This window comes from Topomyia yanbarensis, chromosome 2, assembly GCF_030247195.1.
Source record: "Topomyia yanbarensis strain Yona2022 chromosome 2, ASM3024719v1, whole genome shotgun sequence".
In the NCBI taxonomy this organism is placed as follows: Eukaryota; Metazoa; Arthropoda; class Insecta; order Diptera; family Culicidae; genus Topomyia; species Topomyia yanbarensis.
The window spans coordinates 284,977,705-284,995,095 of NC_080671.1; the positions used below are offsets into that span (position 1 = coordinate 284,977,705).

Here is a 17,391-nt window from a genome sequence, read left to right on the forward strand (position 1 = left end):
CTCGTATCCCCCGCGTAAAAAAAAACCTGAGTGTATATATATATATATATATATATATATATATATATATATATATATATATATATATATATATATATATATATATATATATATATATATATATATATATATATATATATATATATATATATATATATATATATATATATATATATATATATATATATATTTATATATATATATATATATATATATATATATATATATATATATATATATATATATATATATATATATATATATATATATATATATATATATATATATATATATATATATATATATATATATATATATATATATATATATATATATATATATATATATATATATATATATAAATGAGCAAAAGTAAGTTTTCGTTATTTTCTTCAAATTGGTATAAATAGGATATTAAGTGATGTTCGATGATGAACTTTATCATATGAATACATATTTATGGAATGTTTGTTTTAATAGCAGTATTTTATATACATTTGTAATAAACAATTTAAAATATTTTCGTGTTCTCGGCGCTATAAAAAAATCAAAAAATATGTCAAATGACGCGGAAAACTTTCACAATCTGTAAAGATATTTTTATCCTTTTGTTTCTGTCCAGAGATATGGAGTTTTTTGACACACGCCGCGCTGTTTCAATATGCGGCGCATTTCGATGATGCCCACGATAACGCGCTAGCTACAGCCAACCCGAACTCGACCAACGGGCAGGCTCAAACTTGCGTTCAGCACATTTCGGTATCTATCATTTAGCACGCGGCAGTTTCTGTTGTATAGCAAACTGTAACTTCTATTGTTTATAACGTCGTCAGTTATATTGTTAAAATTTAGTGTAACATCTGTTAATTAAAATTATTATCATGAATGAGGTTTTATAGCTGTAACGAGCACGATATATATATATATATATATATATATATATATATATATATATATATATATATATATATATATATATATATATATATATATATATATATATATATATATATATATATATATATATATATATATATATATATATATATATATATATATATATATATATATATATATATATATATATATATATACAACATATATGCTTTAGTGCGCTTATTGTAAGTCTGAATGTGTCATATTCACAGTAAAGTTACAAACGTATTTTCCAAAGTACTGTTCGAAATATCTATTCCGCCTAGAGGTGACTAAGAATAAATTGCGACAATTGTGAGATTTTTTCCTGTATTCCGAATTTAATCTGCTAAATAATTTTGTTAGTCTACCTTGAGTACGGTTTGCAAGCTGGTTTGAGTTTCAATGTATGGTTCTCAGTTATATAGATAATAGTATGTGACGAAGAAATCCCTACTTACTCCGGGTACAGGTAATGTATGTGACAAGTTGATGGTACCCCTAGAAATAATCCATTGCACAAAAATAAAATTGCTGCGCGCATCCTTATAGAACGCGTTCAATGTGTTCGCTATAAAACTTTATATCAATTGAATCTTGCTTTTCAGGAACAACATCCCGGCATTTTGTTTTCGAGGCTTACTCCATATATAAAAGCCAATTTTGGTAATTTTTTAGGTGAAAATCCAAGCGTTGTTACGAGATACTCAAGGAAAAGATTGTCTTGTTATTGAGTGTGTTCCAGAATCCAAAATTTTTGATGATTATTTTTCTACAGTGCAAACCACCGGTAGTTTTTCCTGTATGCGTTATTAGGTACCAGCTACACATTTGATAAAGAGTATTAAAAATATCTTTTGTTTGTGGTTACATGTAATATCTATGCAAATACTGAATGTTCTTTTACGTTATATGTTATATTTAAAATGCTTTTAATCCACCTAACAGTGTGATGAGACATTTCTTATAACTCTTATCACTCTCTTCGGATATTATATCGTTTGAGAACATTTAGAACTTGATGCTTCGCGATGTTTTTGATAACACATACTACATGAGATAGTGGCAGGACTCAGAGAATCGCTCAAATCAGCATAGGACAACATCAGTGCTAGAAATCTCAAACCAAATCAATGGGAAAGCGAAAAAATGGCCCATAAAATAGACATACAAACGAATTATTGTCAATGCTCTGTTAATAAAATATCTAAATTGTGGTGGGAAAACTGAATTTTCCTGAAGGGGTTATATATTGTACTGAGCCAAAAAAATCGATTTTTTTTAATCGATTTGAAGTTTATACTTTACTCAAATTTCCAACGCGACTGAGAACTAAGAAATCAACGCTTTTTCTTGAAAAGGGCGATACTAGCAGTGATACCATTCAAAGAAAATCAACAGCGAATATTTCCAGACTTGGTTTTATTTCCTATTTAAGAACTATTGTGTTTTTTATATCCTAGATTGCATTATTCAGTGATCGAAACCCAAAACTTCATAAAGTATTTGAAATTATTAAATTAAAATTTGTTTTTGCTATTGAAATTGACAAAATGATAGTATCGCCCCTTTGGCGATTGTTTACTTTTTCGGTCCCACCTATCAGCATTGAAGTATCGCTCTTACGTTTTTTACAATAACTAACGTTTTACACCAATGATTTCGTCCGGGTTTTTTCAATAGAGATCATTGTTACTATTTACAGCTGGTATCAGCTTAATAATCCTAAAAAATACGAAAAAAAATTGTTTCGCCTCTAAACTGCTTGCAAAAAAAGTATCGCCCTGTTTGTTTGCATGGAGCGTGGAGTGCGAAACTTTAACAGTTATGTGTCCAACAAAAAAAACACCTTTAACAGGCCAACGAGGGTACCCGGGTACCCACAAATTGAAATGCTCATAACTATGGCTTCCTTTAACCGATTTGGACACTTTTAGATATTTTGGATTCAGGAACTCGTCCACTTTTTGATTCTGTACAATAGAACCGGAATATTGGAGCTGGTTTTTGGTAATCCGGATTTTCCAGAGTAATGTTCCAGTACTAGGGTATGATTTGTAAATTTTAATAATGTACTAGCAATATGAGTATCAAAACTCTTCAAATTGTCTCGGAAGTCTGTTTTTTATTGTTACGGGACCCTATGGCAATTTGAAAAATGGAATTGGAATGGAATGGCCACTCACGGCCCCACGGGAACCTGCTCCGGAATGTCCGTTCCGGGGTCAAATCACCAAATGGTTCCAAAACCACAAGATACAGCCTACTGATGCAATTCCAAGAATTTTGATACCCATATTGCTAGTATTCCATTGAAGTTCGCAAATAGTACCCCAGCACTGGAACCTGCTTCCGGAAACCCGGATTCCCGGGAACCGAATGAAGTAACCCGATGCACTTTTACGAATTCCAAAAGTGGATGAGTTACTGAATCCAGAACGGCCAAAAGTATCGAAATCGGTTGGATATTACGTTAGTTACGGTCATTTTAGTTTTGTGGGTACCCGGGTACCCACGTCGGCCTGTTACGTAGTAAAAAAATTCAGGAGCCCCTTCTCACTCCCACCCTTACTATAACAACAATATTATTAACACAAAAGCTTGACTTAGTGAAGTTCTAAGATGTCACAAAGTTTCAATTTCCAGCTATGGATAAAACATAGGAATTTAATTAATTGAAACTTAAAAAGGTACCCGGGTACCGCGTCGGACACACAACGGTTAAATAAACAAACAAAAATACAGTTTCGCCCGTTGTATTTTTTGCTGTAGTTTAAGAAAGCAATATCGTAGATTCCAAATTTTTAGGTTAATTTGTTGCGTTTCAAAGCATGCATGAAAAAAGCCTTATATTTACATTTGTAAATATAAGGCTTTCACAAAAAGCGTTGAAATGAAATCGCAGCTTCTGATATCACGCTATCTCTGAAGTGCATGCGTGCATAGTTCCAAATTTTACTTCGACATCGACTTTTTCTAAAGGTGACTTCCCAGTAGTATCCTTGATTTGAATTATTATCGCTAATCCAAATGCCAAAGAACAAATAAAAACCTCTCGAAAACGAACCGTTTAGGAAAATCATCATCATTACTGAAAATTTTCATTTTCACGAATCTTTTCGATAACCTTCCGTCACTTGCGTTAATGCACTGGGTGCACAGTGCTCTGAAAATCTAGCGAAATCGTCTTAGGGCACCAGCGGGTCTATTTCAGAGCTATCTGCGCGGCGAGTTAAATCTGTAAAGAATACTGAAAATTAATTTCTATTCCATAATTTTCAGTTCAGCAATTCGAGAGATCGTGCTCACCGCAAGCCACGAAAAATAGACTACGTTGTGAAGCGATAGTCACTATTTATTAAAAAATCACGGTTAAATAAAAAATTAAACTGTTAAAAAATTTCAAATAGTTTATAATTTTCACAAACTTATTAGGAAAAATTGTTTAATAAGCTTTCGTAATATTGTGTAGGAAAAAAGCTGAAAATTTCTGTATTTTCTCTATCTGCAACATATAAACCCTTAAGTATACCAATTAATTGGTATACTTAATTTTTAAAGTTTTAAAATTATGCAGAATTAATTTTTCAGAAAATAGTAACAGAGTTCGTGTCTTTAGCGAATTTGTTGAGACTTTATTGTAGTCATGAATATTAACCTGAGAAAATCTACCATAAATACTTCTTGGACGATATACCGTCAACATTATTTTATCAAATGATGCGCTGTTTAACGTTTGTAAAACTCATCGAAGATACTAAACCTCCGAAATTGGTGGTTTCAAAATGATGCTATCTTGACCATAAATTACTGTTTTTGAATATTTTACCTATACATATAATTGGTCATACAACAAAAATCAAATGCTCATCAAAATCGATCAGAACCTGCTAGAGTCGAATGGAAATCGTCATTTTTCATAAATTTCTCTTTATATTCGGAAAGTGTTATACTCGTTATACTACGTTTTCGTCTCAACTCGACGCATTCCCAAAATAAAAACATGTTTTAATCCACCTAGTGGTGCAATTGTGCTTGTCTCATTTGTCCAGCCTACGATTCCATGGCTGCACATACATACAATGGATCGACAGCCACGATCTTGAGATACTATGTGATACTGAAACATCGCTTGAAACCAGCGGCGGATCATGGAGAAAGATCCGGGAGGTCCAGGTCCTGCCGAAAATTTTCAACTTGTTAAGAAATTTTAAACTAGTTTTAATTTTAAAGTAGCAACCCCTCACTGCATACTCCCTCCGGGCCGGTATGATTGTCGATTTTTAAAGTGATTGCATAACCTTTCTATATGAGAAAGGCAAACATGTACCAAAGTCCAAAGAAGTCAATTTTTGTCAAACATCTCAATGTTTCATGCATTTTAAAGTCACTTGGTATCAAAAATACAAATTTGATTTTGAAATTTTTTCATTTCAGTTTATATGGGAATTTGCTGTGTGATTGCACTCTTCAACTCGTAACTCCGGAACCGGCAGTCCAATCAATAAAAAATTCAATAGCGGCCGATGGGAAGGTTGTACCTTTCATTTGAGACCAACTTTGTGCAAATCGGTTCAGCCATCTCTGAGAAACAGAGGTCACATTTTTTTCCACATACACACATACACACATACATACACACAGACATTTTCCGATCTCGACGAACTCAGTCGATTGACATATGACACACGGCTCTCCGGGTCGGGATTAGATTAACGAATTTTAGAGTGAATGAGAAAGGCAAAAACATTTTTGGCAAATGTTGAAAGTTATGCATTTTTTTGGTGAGCAGTTCTGTTTCATAGACATTAAATCAATTTTAACTTCACTTCCTATTAAATAAAGACTCTTATTACAGTACATTTCTACAAAAACGAGCTCAATTTGAAAATAAATCTGAGGTTTATGATTGATTACAGAAAATTTCTATTGGAATGTTTTCAGGCAGGAATTTCTATATTGATGCTATTAGACAACTGTGAAATCAAGACCAATAGATCAGCTACATATCAGGACCCCATTCCGACAATTTATCAAAAGTCCTCATGACGTTTACAACAACAGGTTATCAATCTGCGGATCAGATAATTGTTATTGTAATATTGAATTAAATCAGTCTGCATCAATAAATTTTCAACTTCAATCCAATAATTTTTTTTGGGTGTGGTGGGGGGAAGGGGGGTTGTATGGTGTTTAACCCCAAAACCTTCTCTTGGCTACGCCGTTGCTTGGAGTTTTTTATTTCGCTTTTCATTTTCCGATATGTTTCAGATCGATCCGATGGTTATAAGTTAGATAAATTCCAGTCAGAAGGTTCGCACAAATGAACATTTTTGTACTGATAAGTTATCAAGTTCCTTCCAGACAACTTGAAAGTGTTCGATGATTATTTCTAGTGGTTGTAGATAGAAAAATGAAATACAAAATTCGTTTTATCGAAATAAGGTTTGGCTTATTTCAATGGATTATTACTATATTGAACAATAAATAGGCGACAAAGAGTAATCCGCAAACAACAAGCCATAACTTTTAAAGTATTCAAAATATATATTTGAAGTCTTCAGTAAAGCTATTTGCAAAAGTAAGAGCTACAAATTTGCTGAAGACATTATTTCGATATAATCACTTCCAAGAAAATTTGTGAAAATATCTCACTCATAGGGGGATTAATCAGCAAAAGCACAATACCAAAAGAAAGGGCATATTAGCTCCATTAAATTTTTCGAAGGTACTATTGACCTAAAATAAGCCGTTTTGGCGTTAATAATAGATTACATGTTTTGGGTCATATTTCTGGTAATGGGAAATGATAAAAATCTTTCGTCCGCATTTAACGTTAAATATCTCTTTTGATAATAGTCCGATTTCAACAATCTATAGCTTGTTCGAAAGGTATTCGTTAAAGCTGTCTTAAAACATATAAATTGGTAATCTATATAGTCAATTTCGGCAGATAATTGAAAAAAACTGCAAAAAACGCCATTTTTACGCATTCAAACATTCATATCTTGGAAACTAAACATCAGAATCAAAAACAAATTAATAGCGTTCATACTGCTTAGTTAAGATCGGTTCAGCCATTGCTGAGAAACACGAATGAGAATTTGTCCGTTACATACACACACACAGACATTGTCCCAAATCGTCGAGCTGAGTCGATTGGTACATTAGACTCGGCCCTCCGGGCCTCGGAAAAAATCTTGAAAGTTTGAGCGAATTCTATACATTTCTTTTATAAGAAATGTAAAAATATTATTATTCTTGAAATAGTTGAAAACTCATAATAAATATTTCAAAACGTTTGAAATTAAGAAAAAGCACTATCACTCTTGTAAATATCGCCTACAACTTCTGTAAAATAAAATCTAATGCAAAATTAATACATTTTATAATGAATTTCACATTACTTGAAGAATACAATTAGAGAAAGCTCCATGTGTCTACAATAAATCATGCCGACTGAATCCGTATAAGTTACCGAAAAAGAGTAAATATTTCCAGTTCTACTTCTAAAACGTTATGAATACTTCAAAGATATTAGGAAAAATCTCGCAAGTCATCTTCAAACAGAATAAGCTCCAAAATCATGCCAGAAAATAATTGTTAGATATATTCCCAAAGGGTTACCTGTTAGGAGATAATGATCAGTAGGTCGATCAGGCCGAAATGTCAGATTGGGAGTTTGGTTGTGACAAAATTTGAATTATCTCGAAAAGTAGTACATTTTTACATTTTTTGAAGATTATTGTTATAGGGTGGGTGCTCCTATAGTTGAGGTGTACCAATAGTTGCGGTAGTGGGTTATACGACTAACTAAGGTACAAACCATCAACAAATCTTTTTTATCGATTCATCGCACTAAAATTATGCGATAATAAAACCATTATCCTTGAAATTTGCTCAAAAAACCATTGAAATAATTTATTTTCTTCGAATTTTGAGCTCTCTTGCACTTATAGATCTAATGTACCTATAGTTGCAAGTCCCTTTAAGAAATGAATGGGATTTGCAACAATAGGAACCGAAATTAGCGATTGTACCACTATTTGGACATGTGTTCCTATAGTGCTACAAGCGGTTTCGAATACATCAATTGGTTATTAAACCATCTTTATATTTTTCCTATGAAGCAGGGATTGAGGGGGGGCTTTCGTTTAATGTATTAACATTGCCCATATGCCTATTCATCCATTTTTAGCAAAAGTTTTCCTGCGACTATTGGTACATCCACCCTAAGCATTTTGGCTTTGGAATTATATTTTATTACACGTTTTTGGACATCCGACAACAAAAATAACAAAATATAATATTAAGTTTTAATTATTTGACAAATGTCACATTTTGCAGTGAATATTCTCTCATAACGAAAACGTGATTCCCGGTAACTCATTTTCAAATAGTTTTACTACAGAGAACCGACAAACACCTTGAGCGACCAAGTGTTGTAAAAATTAACGATCTATTCAAAATACCGATTGCTGGAATTATGCCGGTTGTTCGTAACGCCGGTTAGTGGGTTAGTGGCAAGTTGCTACTTGCTGCTGTCATTTGAAAAGGATCGTCATTTCTCTTACACACGTTGAAAACATGATTTACACGTCAGTCATTAGTGGTTAAAAGTCATAATAGATTCTCGATACCATGATTCAAGCTCAGACTAAACGCGTACCAGACGCGAACTCACGCGGGCGTCCTCCCAATCCATGGTGGGACAAAGAGTGCTCAGACGTGTACGCGGAGAAGGCCGCTGCGTATAAGACCTTCCGGGACGACGGGCTGCCAGCTAGCTACCGACAGTACGCGATGGCGGAAACGCGCATGAAGAGTTTGATAAAAGCCAAAAAACGTAGCTACTGGCGCCGGTTCGTCGACGGACTAACGAGAGAAACATCGATGAGCACTCTTTGGAGTACGGCCCGGCGCTTACGAAACCGAAACAGTACTAATGAGAGCGTGGAATATTCAAACCGTTGGATATTCGATTTTTTCAAGAAGGTTTGTCCGGATTCCGCCACGGCACAGAAGATCTACCGCGCCGCGTCCCCTCGCGATAACGCTAACGAAACACCGTTTTCGATGGTGGAGTTCTCACTTGCTCTCTTGTCATGTAACAATAAAGCCCCAAGGCCAGACAGAATCAATTTTAACTTCTTAAAGAATCTGCCAGACACTGCCAAGAGACGCTTGTTGAGTTTATTTAATAAGTTTCTTGAGGGTAATATTGTCCCTCATGACTGGAGCCAAGGCCAATCCAAAACCAGGAAAACCAGCTTCCGACTGTCTTGCGTTGCTATCAACCGAAATTCAAATAGCTTATGCTAGTAAATAGCAGATGGTATCAATTTTTTCTAGATAAAAAGGGTGTTTTTGATTGAGTTTTTATCAAAATTCTTTCTGAGAAGCTGCACCAGCATGGTCTTTCACCTACTCTAAACAACTTTTTGCTAAACTTGCAGTCTGAAAAACATGCATTTTTCGCATGGTGATTTATCGACATCACGAATTAGCTACATGGGTCTTCACCAGGGCTCATGTCTAAGCCCCCTTCACTATAACTTTTACGTGAATGACATTGACGAATGTCTTGTCAATTCCTGCACGCTAAGGCAGCTTGCAGATGACGGTGTGGGGTCTATTACAGGTCCCAAAGCCGTCGATCTGCAAGGACAATTGCAAGATACCTTGGACAATTTGTCTGCTTGGGCCCTCCAGCTTGGTATCGAGTTCTCCACGGAGAAAACTGAGCTAGTCGTATCTTCAAGGAAGCGTGAACCAGCGCAACTACAGCTTCAATTAATTTGTCTAACTATTGCTCAGGTTTCAATTTTCAAATATCACGGGGTCTGGTTCGACTCTAATGGAACCTGGGGATGTCACATTAGGTATCTGAAACAGAAGTGCCAACAAAGGATCAACTTTTCCGTACAATAACCGGAACATGGTGGGGGTCCCACCCAGGAGACCTGATCAGGCTGTACCAAACAACGATATTGTCGTTGATGGAGTATGGGAGTTTCTGTTTTCGCTCCGCTGCGAACATACATTTCATCAAACTAGAGCGAATCCAATATTGTTGTTAGCGTATTGCTTTGGATTGCATGCACTCGACCCATACGATGCGTTTAGAAGTGCTGGAGGGCGTCCTTCCACTAAAAAAATCGATTTTGGGACTTCTCATATCGGTTGTTCATCCGATGCGATATCTTGAACCCGTTAGTAATTGCAAATTTCGAAAGGCTTGTCGAGCTCAATTCTCAAACCCGATTTATGTCCTTGTACTTCGATTACATGGCACAAAATATCAATCCTTCTTCATACTATCTCAACCGTGTCAATCTCCCCATGCTTCTGATTCAACTGTATTCTTCGACACATCCAGTGATCCCAAGCATCATAGTAAATTTCGAGCAGTCGAATGCAACAAGATGTTTTACACCGACGGGTCAAGCCTCGACGGCTCCACTGGCTTCGGTATATTCAATCAAAATCTCACCGCCTCATTCAAACTCAATGATCCTGCTTCAGTTTACCTGGCAGAACTTGCTGCTATTCAGAATACCCTTGGGATCATTGATACTTTGCCCACCGACCATTACTTTATTGTCTCGGATAGCTTCAGCTCAATCGAGGCTCTCCGTTCAATGAAACCTAGAGAGCACATTCCATATTTTCTGGGGAAAATCTGGGAGCGTCTGCGTGCTTTGTCTGTAAGATCGTACAAGATTACTTTAGTTTGGGTTCCCTCGCATTGCTCCATTCCAGGTAATGAAGAAGCGGACTCTTTAGCTAAGGCGGACGCTTTACAAGGTGACATATATGAAAGACCAATTAGCTTCAGCGAATTTTTCAGTATTACTCATCAGAGAACCCTCGAAAGTTGGCAAACTTCATGGAGCAATGGTAAACTGGGAAGGTGGCTATATTCGATAATCTCTAAAGTATCGACGAAATCTTGGTTCAAGGGGATGGATGTGGGTCGGGATTTCATTCGCGTGATGTCTCGGCTCATGTCCAATCACCACACGCTGGACGCTCATCTCCGTCGTATTGGGCTTGCGGATCTGCGGTATCTGCGCTTATGACAAAGGTTATCACGAGATCGAACATATTGTCTGGGCATGCACCGAGTACTGTTCTGCCAAAACTCAACTGTTTGATTCCCTTCCGGCCCGAGGAAGATCACCCAATGTCCCGGTTCGAGATGTACTAGCAAGCCGCGATCTCCTCTACATGTTCCTTATATACACGTTCCTAAAAACCATCAATATCTAAATTTAACTGCCCCTGTCATTTCTCTTATCATTCCCAGAAGTGCCCTCTTCCGCCTACCGTGCCCCAACGATGGTCTGATGCGACTCCAAGACGAGACAAAACATCTGTCGAATGACCTAACAGCACGAGACCTACAGTACAACATCATACGCCCAAAGGCGATGTGTTGTCGATCCGTATCTGAGCCGTACTACGAAATCGTCTAGAGGAACCCCCGCCGGCTCGAGGAAGACCGCCCAGCATCCCAATACAGGATGCATCCGTCCGAATCTGTAATCCTGACCGTTGATTCTCGATGCCGGAAACTGAAAGTTTATATCTACCTTCCCCCCCCCCCTCCTTCCCCCTGTCAACCTTGTCCACCCTCTCTCCCATGTCTCTGATACACAGATGTAGGACTTCACCTCTTCCCTTCTTCCCCTTGAATATCTTCACAAAACTTATGTGCCCCCCTATCTTAGTCTTAGTTGATTAATATTTAATCTCGTTAAGGAATGCACAACAGTACCACTACTTTAAAATAGTTCAAAACACGTTCATAAAAATCCTTGAAAAAGGAAAAAACAAAGACTCCCGTCAAAACAAGGAATATAACACTCCCTCTAGTTATTTCTAGTTAATAAGCTTGTAAAATGTTGCGCTTGGTTCATAATTAATAACTCCAACAATCTCCCTTCTAAAAATCATAAAGTGCGTTACTATACAAAGAACACACAAAATGACCAGTCTCCCTAATCTTACGAATATTATATTTTCCCCTCTTGTATATTTATAAGCTAGCTGTAAAGTTTTTTTTAGTTTCTTTATATAAAACAAAATAATATTGAAAATAATTGAAGCTAACGTAAACGTGCCTTATCAAATAAACGAATAATAGAAAATGGAATAGTGAACTTACAACAGCCGTGAAAATATGGGTGCGACAAGCAGATATTATCAGGAACGTAGCGCGGAAGATTTGCAAGACGGTCAACAGGATGTGAAAGTCTTCCATCACGGTCGACTTTTGAACAATATTCCGAGTCAAAAGTCCGTTTCAGGCAAAACCTTGCCCAAAATTATTGAAGGAGCTTGTGTAACTCTTAACCTTATTGTATACAACTCTTCAAATATAGCGAGAAGTCGAATAGAACCTATCAGTAGAACAAATTTATTGGAACAGTAGATTCAGCAGCACTAGCCCTGCAATTGTGTTGTGCACTAGAAATCAAAATACTAAGATATGATGAAATTTATACGACATGCAAACAAGCATGGTTGTAAACATACACAGTTTGAATCGGAAATTTAATTGAAAATTAAATTCGTATCAACGCACATAATTAGAGCATCAAAAGGCATATAATTTTACCTCTTTATTCATATGATATTACACGTCATGTATTTTTCAACCACATCCGAATATAAAAGCAGAATTGCATTAGTTTTTCAAATAATGAAAGAATAATTTTCAATTGACGTGAAAAATCATAGAAAAAACTGTTAACCCATTATATCCCAGCGTTTGAAATTTCATACGCAGAACTATCCATCGTTTAACGCGTATTTACTGCAGAATTTTGGCATCTAACTACTTTATTATTGCACTAATGGGATCATTGCATCTCATATTTCATTGTGAAACAAGACAACTGCCATTTTTTATAATTTCGTTTACAAAGTTTGAAACGTGTATAGTTTGGGCAAATGGCGGCTGAAAAGTAAGCAATACATTTAATTGAATTTTATTGTTGGAATTCTCCTAATGCTTATAATTCCAATATGTGACAAAACGTTCCTACGGATGTAAAAGAAGTGTTGTCTATCAGAAAATCCGAAGAAATATGTCATACAACTTAAAATTTGTTGTTTTTATTTAAGCGCACGAAATTTTTTGCACGAGAAATTTTCATTCTCAAAACCATTTTAAGCGGTGATTTTATTTTTCCCATAATCTTTGATACATTTTTTGGTGGAATTGAAGATATCACTGCATTTGGCTCACTTTTTGAAACCCCTGGGTTATAATAGGTTAAATAAAACACGTGTATTTGTGGAATGATTTGTTTTTACATCTATTTTCATGCTCCTAATATGTGCATGATAATCAGTGTAACATTACAAAATATTTTTTCTATGAACTGCGAAGTTAGTCGAAAGTGACTTTGATTTGAACGAATTGTTTACGGCTTCTGGAACCGCCGCTCCAATTTATTATAACTAATAGAACTTTTCAGAAGAGTATAATCTAAATCATATTTCATTTACCTACTCTTAAACAATAAGCAAAAACTTGGAATGAGCACAAATATTTGTTCAACGGGTTTTCCTTATATACGTACTTCTAAACAGCAGAAATATCAGAAACGATCGCAATATGTATACTCATAGTTATCAACATAACCGCCATTGAAAAAGAAACAAACGATATAGTAACTATAGTGTACACTATGTTGTACTTCAACACTATTCTGAAATATAGTAACAAGCAAGTCCAAAATAGTTATTATTTTGTGTACTTGTCAAGTTGCATCGTTTTGTTTGGATTGCATGTATGCATTTTTTCTTTCAATATTATGCCATCGAACCACCCGTGCATCTCGCACACCAACTCACTGCAAAACAAAGCGATGCGGGAGGTGAAAAGAATCAATGAAAACGGGAAAAAACTATCCAAAACTATGAGGCGGAAAATAAAAATTTATGCTATTTTCGCAATAATTGTTGTATATATAATTATATATTTGAATTACCCATGAAATTCCGCATCGAACAGTATTTTTCAATTTTCGATTCATGCTTTTAGAGCGGAGTTATAGCCATTTTCTTGTTTTAAAAGACATTCCCGGCTTCAGAAAGGAAAATTTCAAAATTCCAAGCATACTTAGTTGTAGAAAATTTAATTACGAAGAGATAAGTATTCTTGAATTTTCGAAAAACGCTTTTATTTTTGAGTTAATCTCCGAGAACGAAAAAATTTTTTTATCTGACTTTCACGTTAATGTATTACTGGTTTTTATTGACGAGCGTCATACAATTCTTTTAAAAAATTTCTATATATCTATGATTTGGGAGCCTTAAACCTATACCAACATATTTCAGAACAAATTTTACTTATATTAGCAGATTTATTTTCATTAGCTAAGCGATACAAGTGCGTGGAATGTGTCTATCGTTCACAACATATATGACAGATGCCATGTCGGACAGCCTTTAAACTGACGTTATCTACACGGATCTTTCAGCTGCTTTTGACAAGATTAATCACGCTATTTTAGTGGCAAAGTTGGATAGACTTGGCTTTGGTACTAATATTCTCCGTTGGATGCAATCGTATCTCAGTGATCGTCGTCTAGCAGTCAAGATAGGTGATTGTGTATCCGAAGAGTTCTTCGCTTCCTCTGGTATTCCGCAAGGCAGCCATCTCGGTCCATTGATTTTTCTTCTGTATTTCAACGACGTCAATTTTTTTTTAGAAGGACCACGGTTGTCTTTCGCCGACGACCTCAAGTTATACCATAGAATCCGGAATACTGATGATGCAGCTTTCCTTCAACGCCAACTGATAACCTTTGCGGAATGGTGCGAGATCAACCGAATGACCCTAAACCCCAATAAATGTACAGTCATTACGTTCTCGAGGAAAAAAACGCCAATACGATTCGAATACTGTTTAGCTGAAACCACGATTGACAGAACGAATTGTGTCAAAGATGTCGGAGTTTTTCTCGAAGAACAACTGACGTTTAAACAGCATATCAGCTATATTGTCGCAAAGGCATCACGATGTTTGGGGTTCTTAATAAGAATATCTAAGCACTTTTCAGATATTTACTGCTTGAAATCTCTTCACTGCTCACTTGTTCGATCAACACTGGAATATTGTTCAGTTGTGTGGAACCCTCATTATCTCAACACTGTCCATCGAATTCAGACAGTACAGCGCAGATTTGTTCGGTTTGCCCTTCGTCGATCGCCTTGGAGCAACCATCACCAGTTACCAAGTTACGAAAGCCGGGGTTTGCTTATTGGACTCGATACATTGCAAGTGCGGCAGGATCTATCCCGTGCTATGACGATTTCGGATATTTTGCAAGATCGAATTGATTGCCCCGAGTTTCTCAGTGCGATAAATATGAACGTTCGCCCTCGCGCCCTTCGCAATAATTTATTCTTCCGATTACCTCTTCGCCGGACCAACTATGGAGTTAACGGTGTCATCATTGGTTTGCAGCGGACCTTCAACAGAGTGTCATCCGAGTTTGATCTTCACATTCCACGAAGCAGATAACAATTTGACTTTTTAAATAGAGTAAGAAATTATCATTAGGATCACACTATGTCTGTTGATATTAATTAATTATAAATAAACAAATGCATTTTGATTTGAAATGAGGTTATGAAATTATAGGTTAACAATTTTAAAGGTTATCAAATAAATATACAGGAATAATTGCATATAGGTTATCTAATTTAAGTAGGGTAAGAAATTCGTATGGGTTAACAAGTTCAATGTGGGAAACTGCTCAAAATCACTTACTTAGCATAAATCTAGCCTCGTAGTACGTTATGAGCTCAATCTCGTTCTTCTCGTGTTATGTCAGTCGCTAACCATCGGCTGCTGTCGAGAATGAATGGGTGATCATCGAAGATCGTCTTGGTGAGTTGTGCCAATGTTTACTAATTTCTGAACTGATTGGGGGAGGGGTATATGAGGTGTATATCATAATTCAATATTAATTCTTCAAAAGGGCTAATGAGATTTTTGTAAACAAACTTCTTTCGCTCATTACTCCGCTGCCGAATTGAATTTCATGAAAAATACATTTGAATCAACATATTTACCCTTGGTAGAATCAATTTCAACTGTTGTCTGTGTTGAAATTATAACAAAATAAGAGAAATCAGCAAAACAATAGTTTGTTTACAAATCTTATTAGCCCTATTCAAAAGTTGATATGGAATTATTATATACACCTTTTTCAAAGCGAACTATATAACAGTAATAATTAGGTGATGATTTCTGCATCCTTTTGATATATTCATGGGACAAACAGCCCAAAACCAATGCAAAGGTATTTTTTTCAGCGTAAACGAAACGCAACATTCTTAAGTAATGCGTGTATCGCATGCTTAAGAAAGTTGCGTTTCGTTTACACTGAATAATGTTCAGGGTATCATCCAAACAATATGTGGAATCGTTGCATTATATGGGTTAAAGTTCGTATATTTTTTATTAGCGACTGTTATATAGTTCGCTTTGCATTATGATATACACATCATATACCCCACACTTATCAGAGAAGCTTTGCTGAACAAACCACTAGTCTATATAGTCAGAGATGACTAAAAAGAGCGGTATAAAGGAATTCTGGCAATAGAAAATGAAACTGTAGACCGCGGTATATAATCTAAGAAAAGTAAAAATTATAACAAATATTCTCCTGATTTTTTTCTTCACAGAGCTTCGAACTGAAGGAATAATTATTTGTTTACTTAATAAATATTATATCTATTCTTGTTACAGTTAACACATCATCTGGTCAGGGAATAGTGAATCCTCTATACCACGATGTCTACCGTAGGTCAATAGAAGAACCTGAAGGTTTCTGGGGAGAATTGGGCGAGCAATTGATCGATTGGGATATACTCTGGGACAAAGTTATGGATGACAGTAACCCTCCATTCAGCAAATGGTGAGTCATAATATAACACGTTTTCGAGTCCCAAAAATAACAGTAAAATGAATCAATCAAATTTACCAAACTAACATGCAAGGGGTCAATGAACAATACACTTCGTACTACCTTACAGCATAAATGTACACATGAACTCGAGAAACTTTTCTCTTCTGTTACCTTCATTCTCCATTTAATATTTTACATCAAGCGTTGTACGCCGTTCACAAATGTCGAGACAATAAGCATTTTTTTTATTCAATTCGGTTATTTGATAATTGTCCATTAACCCTACAACGCACTATGGTCCCAAAGCTGTATTTAGGAAGACAAAACTGTTTACACCAAAACCGTTGGTTTTAGATATATAGTATCGTCGGCAAACTTTCTTAGAAATTTCTTGCCGATTTTTTTATACTAGTTGAATTAGGGTGGTCCTTGCGGTTAGGGTGTTCAAAGTATCAGCTTCTTAGATATGTAAAATTCAGCTACATAGTGTTCTACAATGTTATAAATCAATCAAATTGAAGCAACTTTTCTTAAGAAA

The 17,391-nt window shown here is 35.6% G+C and overlaps 1 protein-coding gene across 1 annotated transcript in view; it reads left to right on the forward strand.

The window, feature by feature from the left end:
• The window catches only part of LOC131683215 (acyl-CoA synthetase short-chain family member 3, mitochondrial), a 967,052-nt gene that overhangs the window by 222,125 nt on the left and 727,536 nt on the right, over nt 1-17,391 (forward strand). The window contains exon 2 of the mRNA XM_058965052.1: nt 16,694-16,862. Coding sequence (XP_058821035.1) covers nt 16,694-16,862 — 169 coding nt within the window. The remainder of the gene's footprint in view (nt 1-16,693; nt 16,863-17,391) is intronic.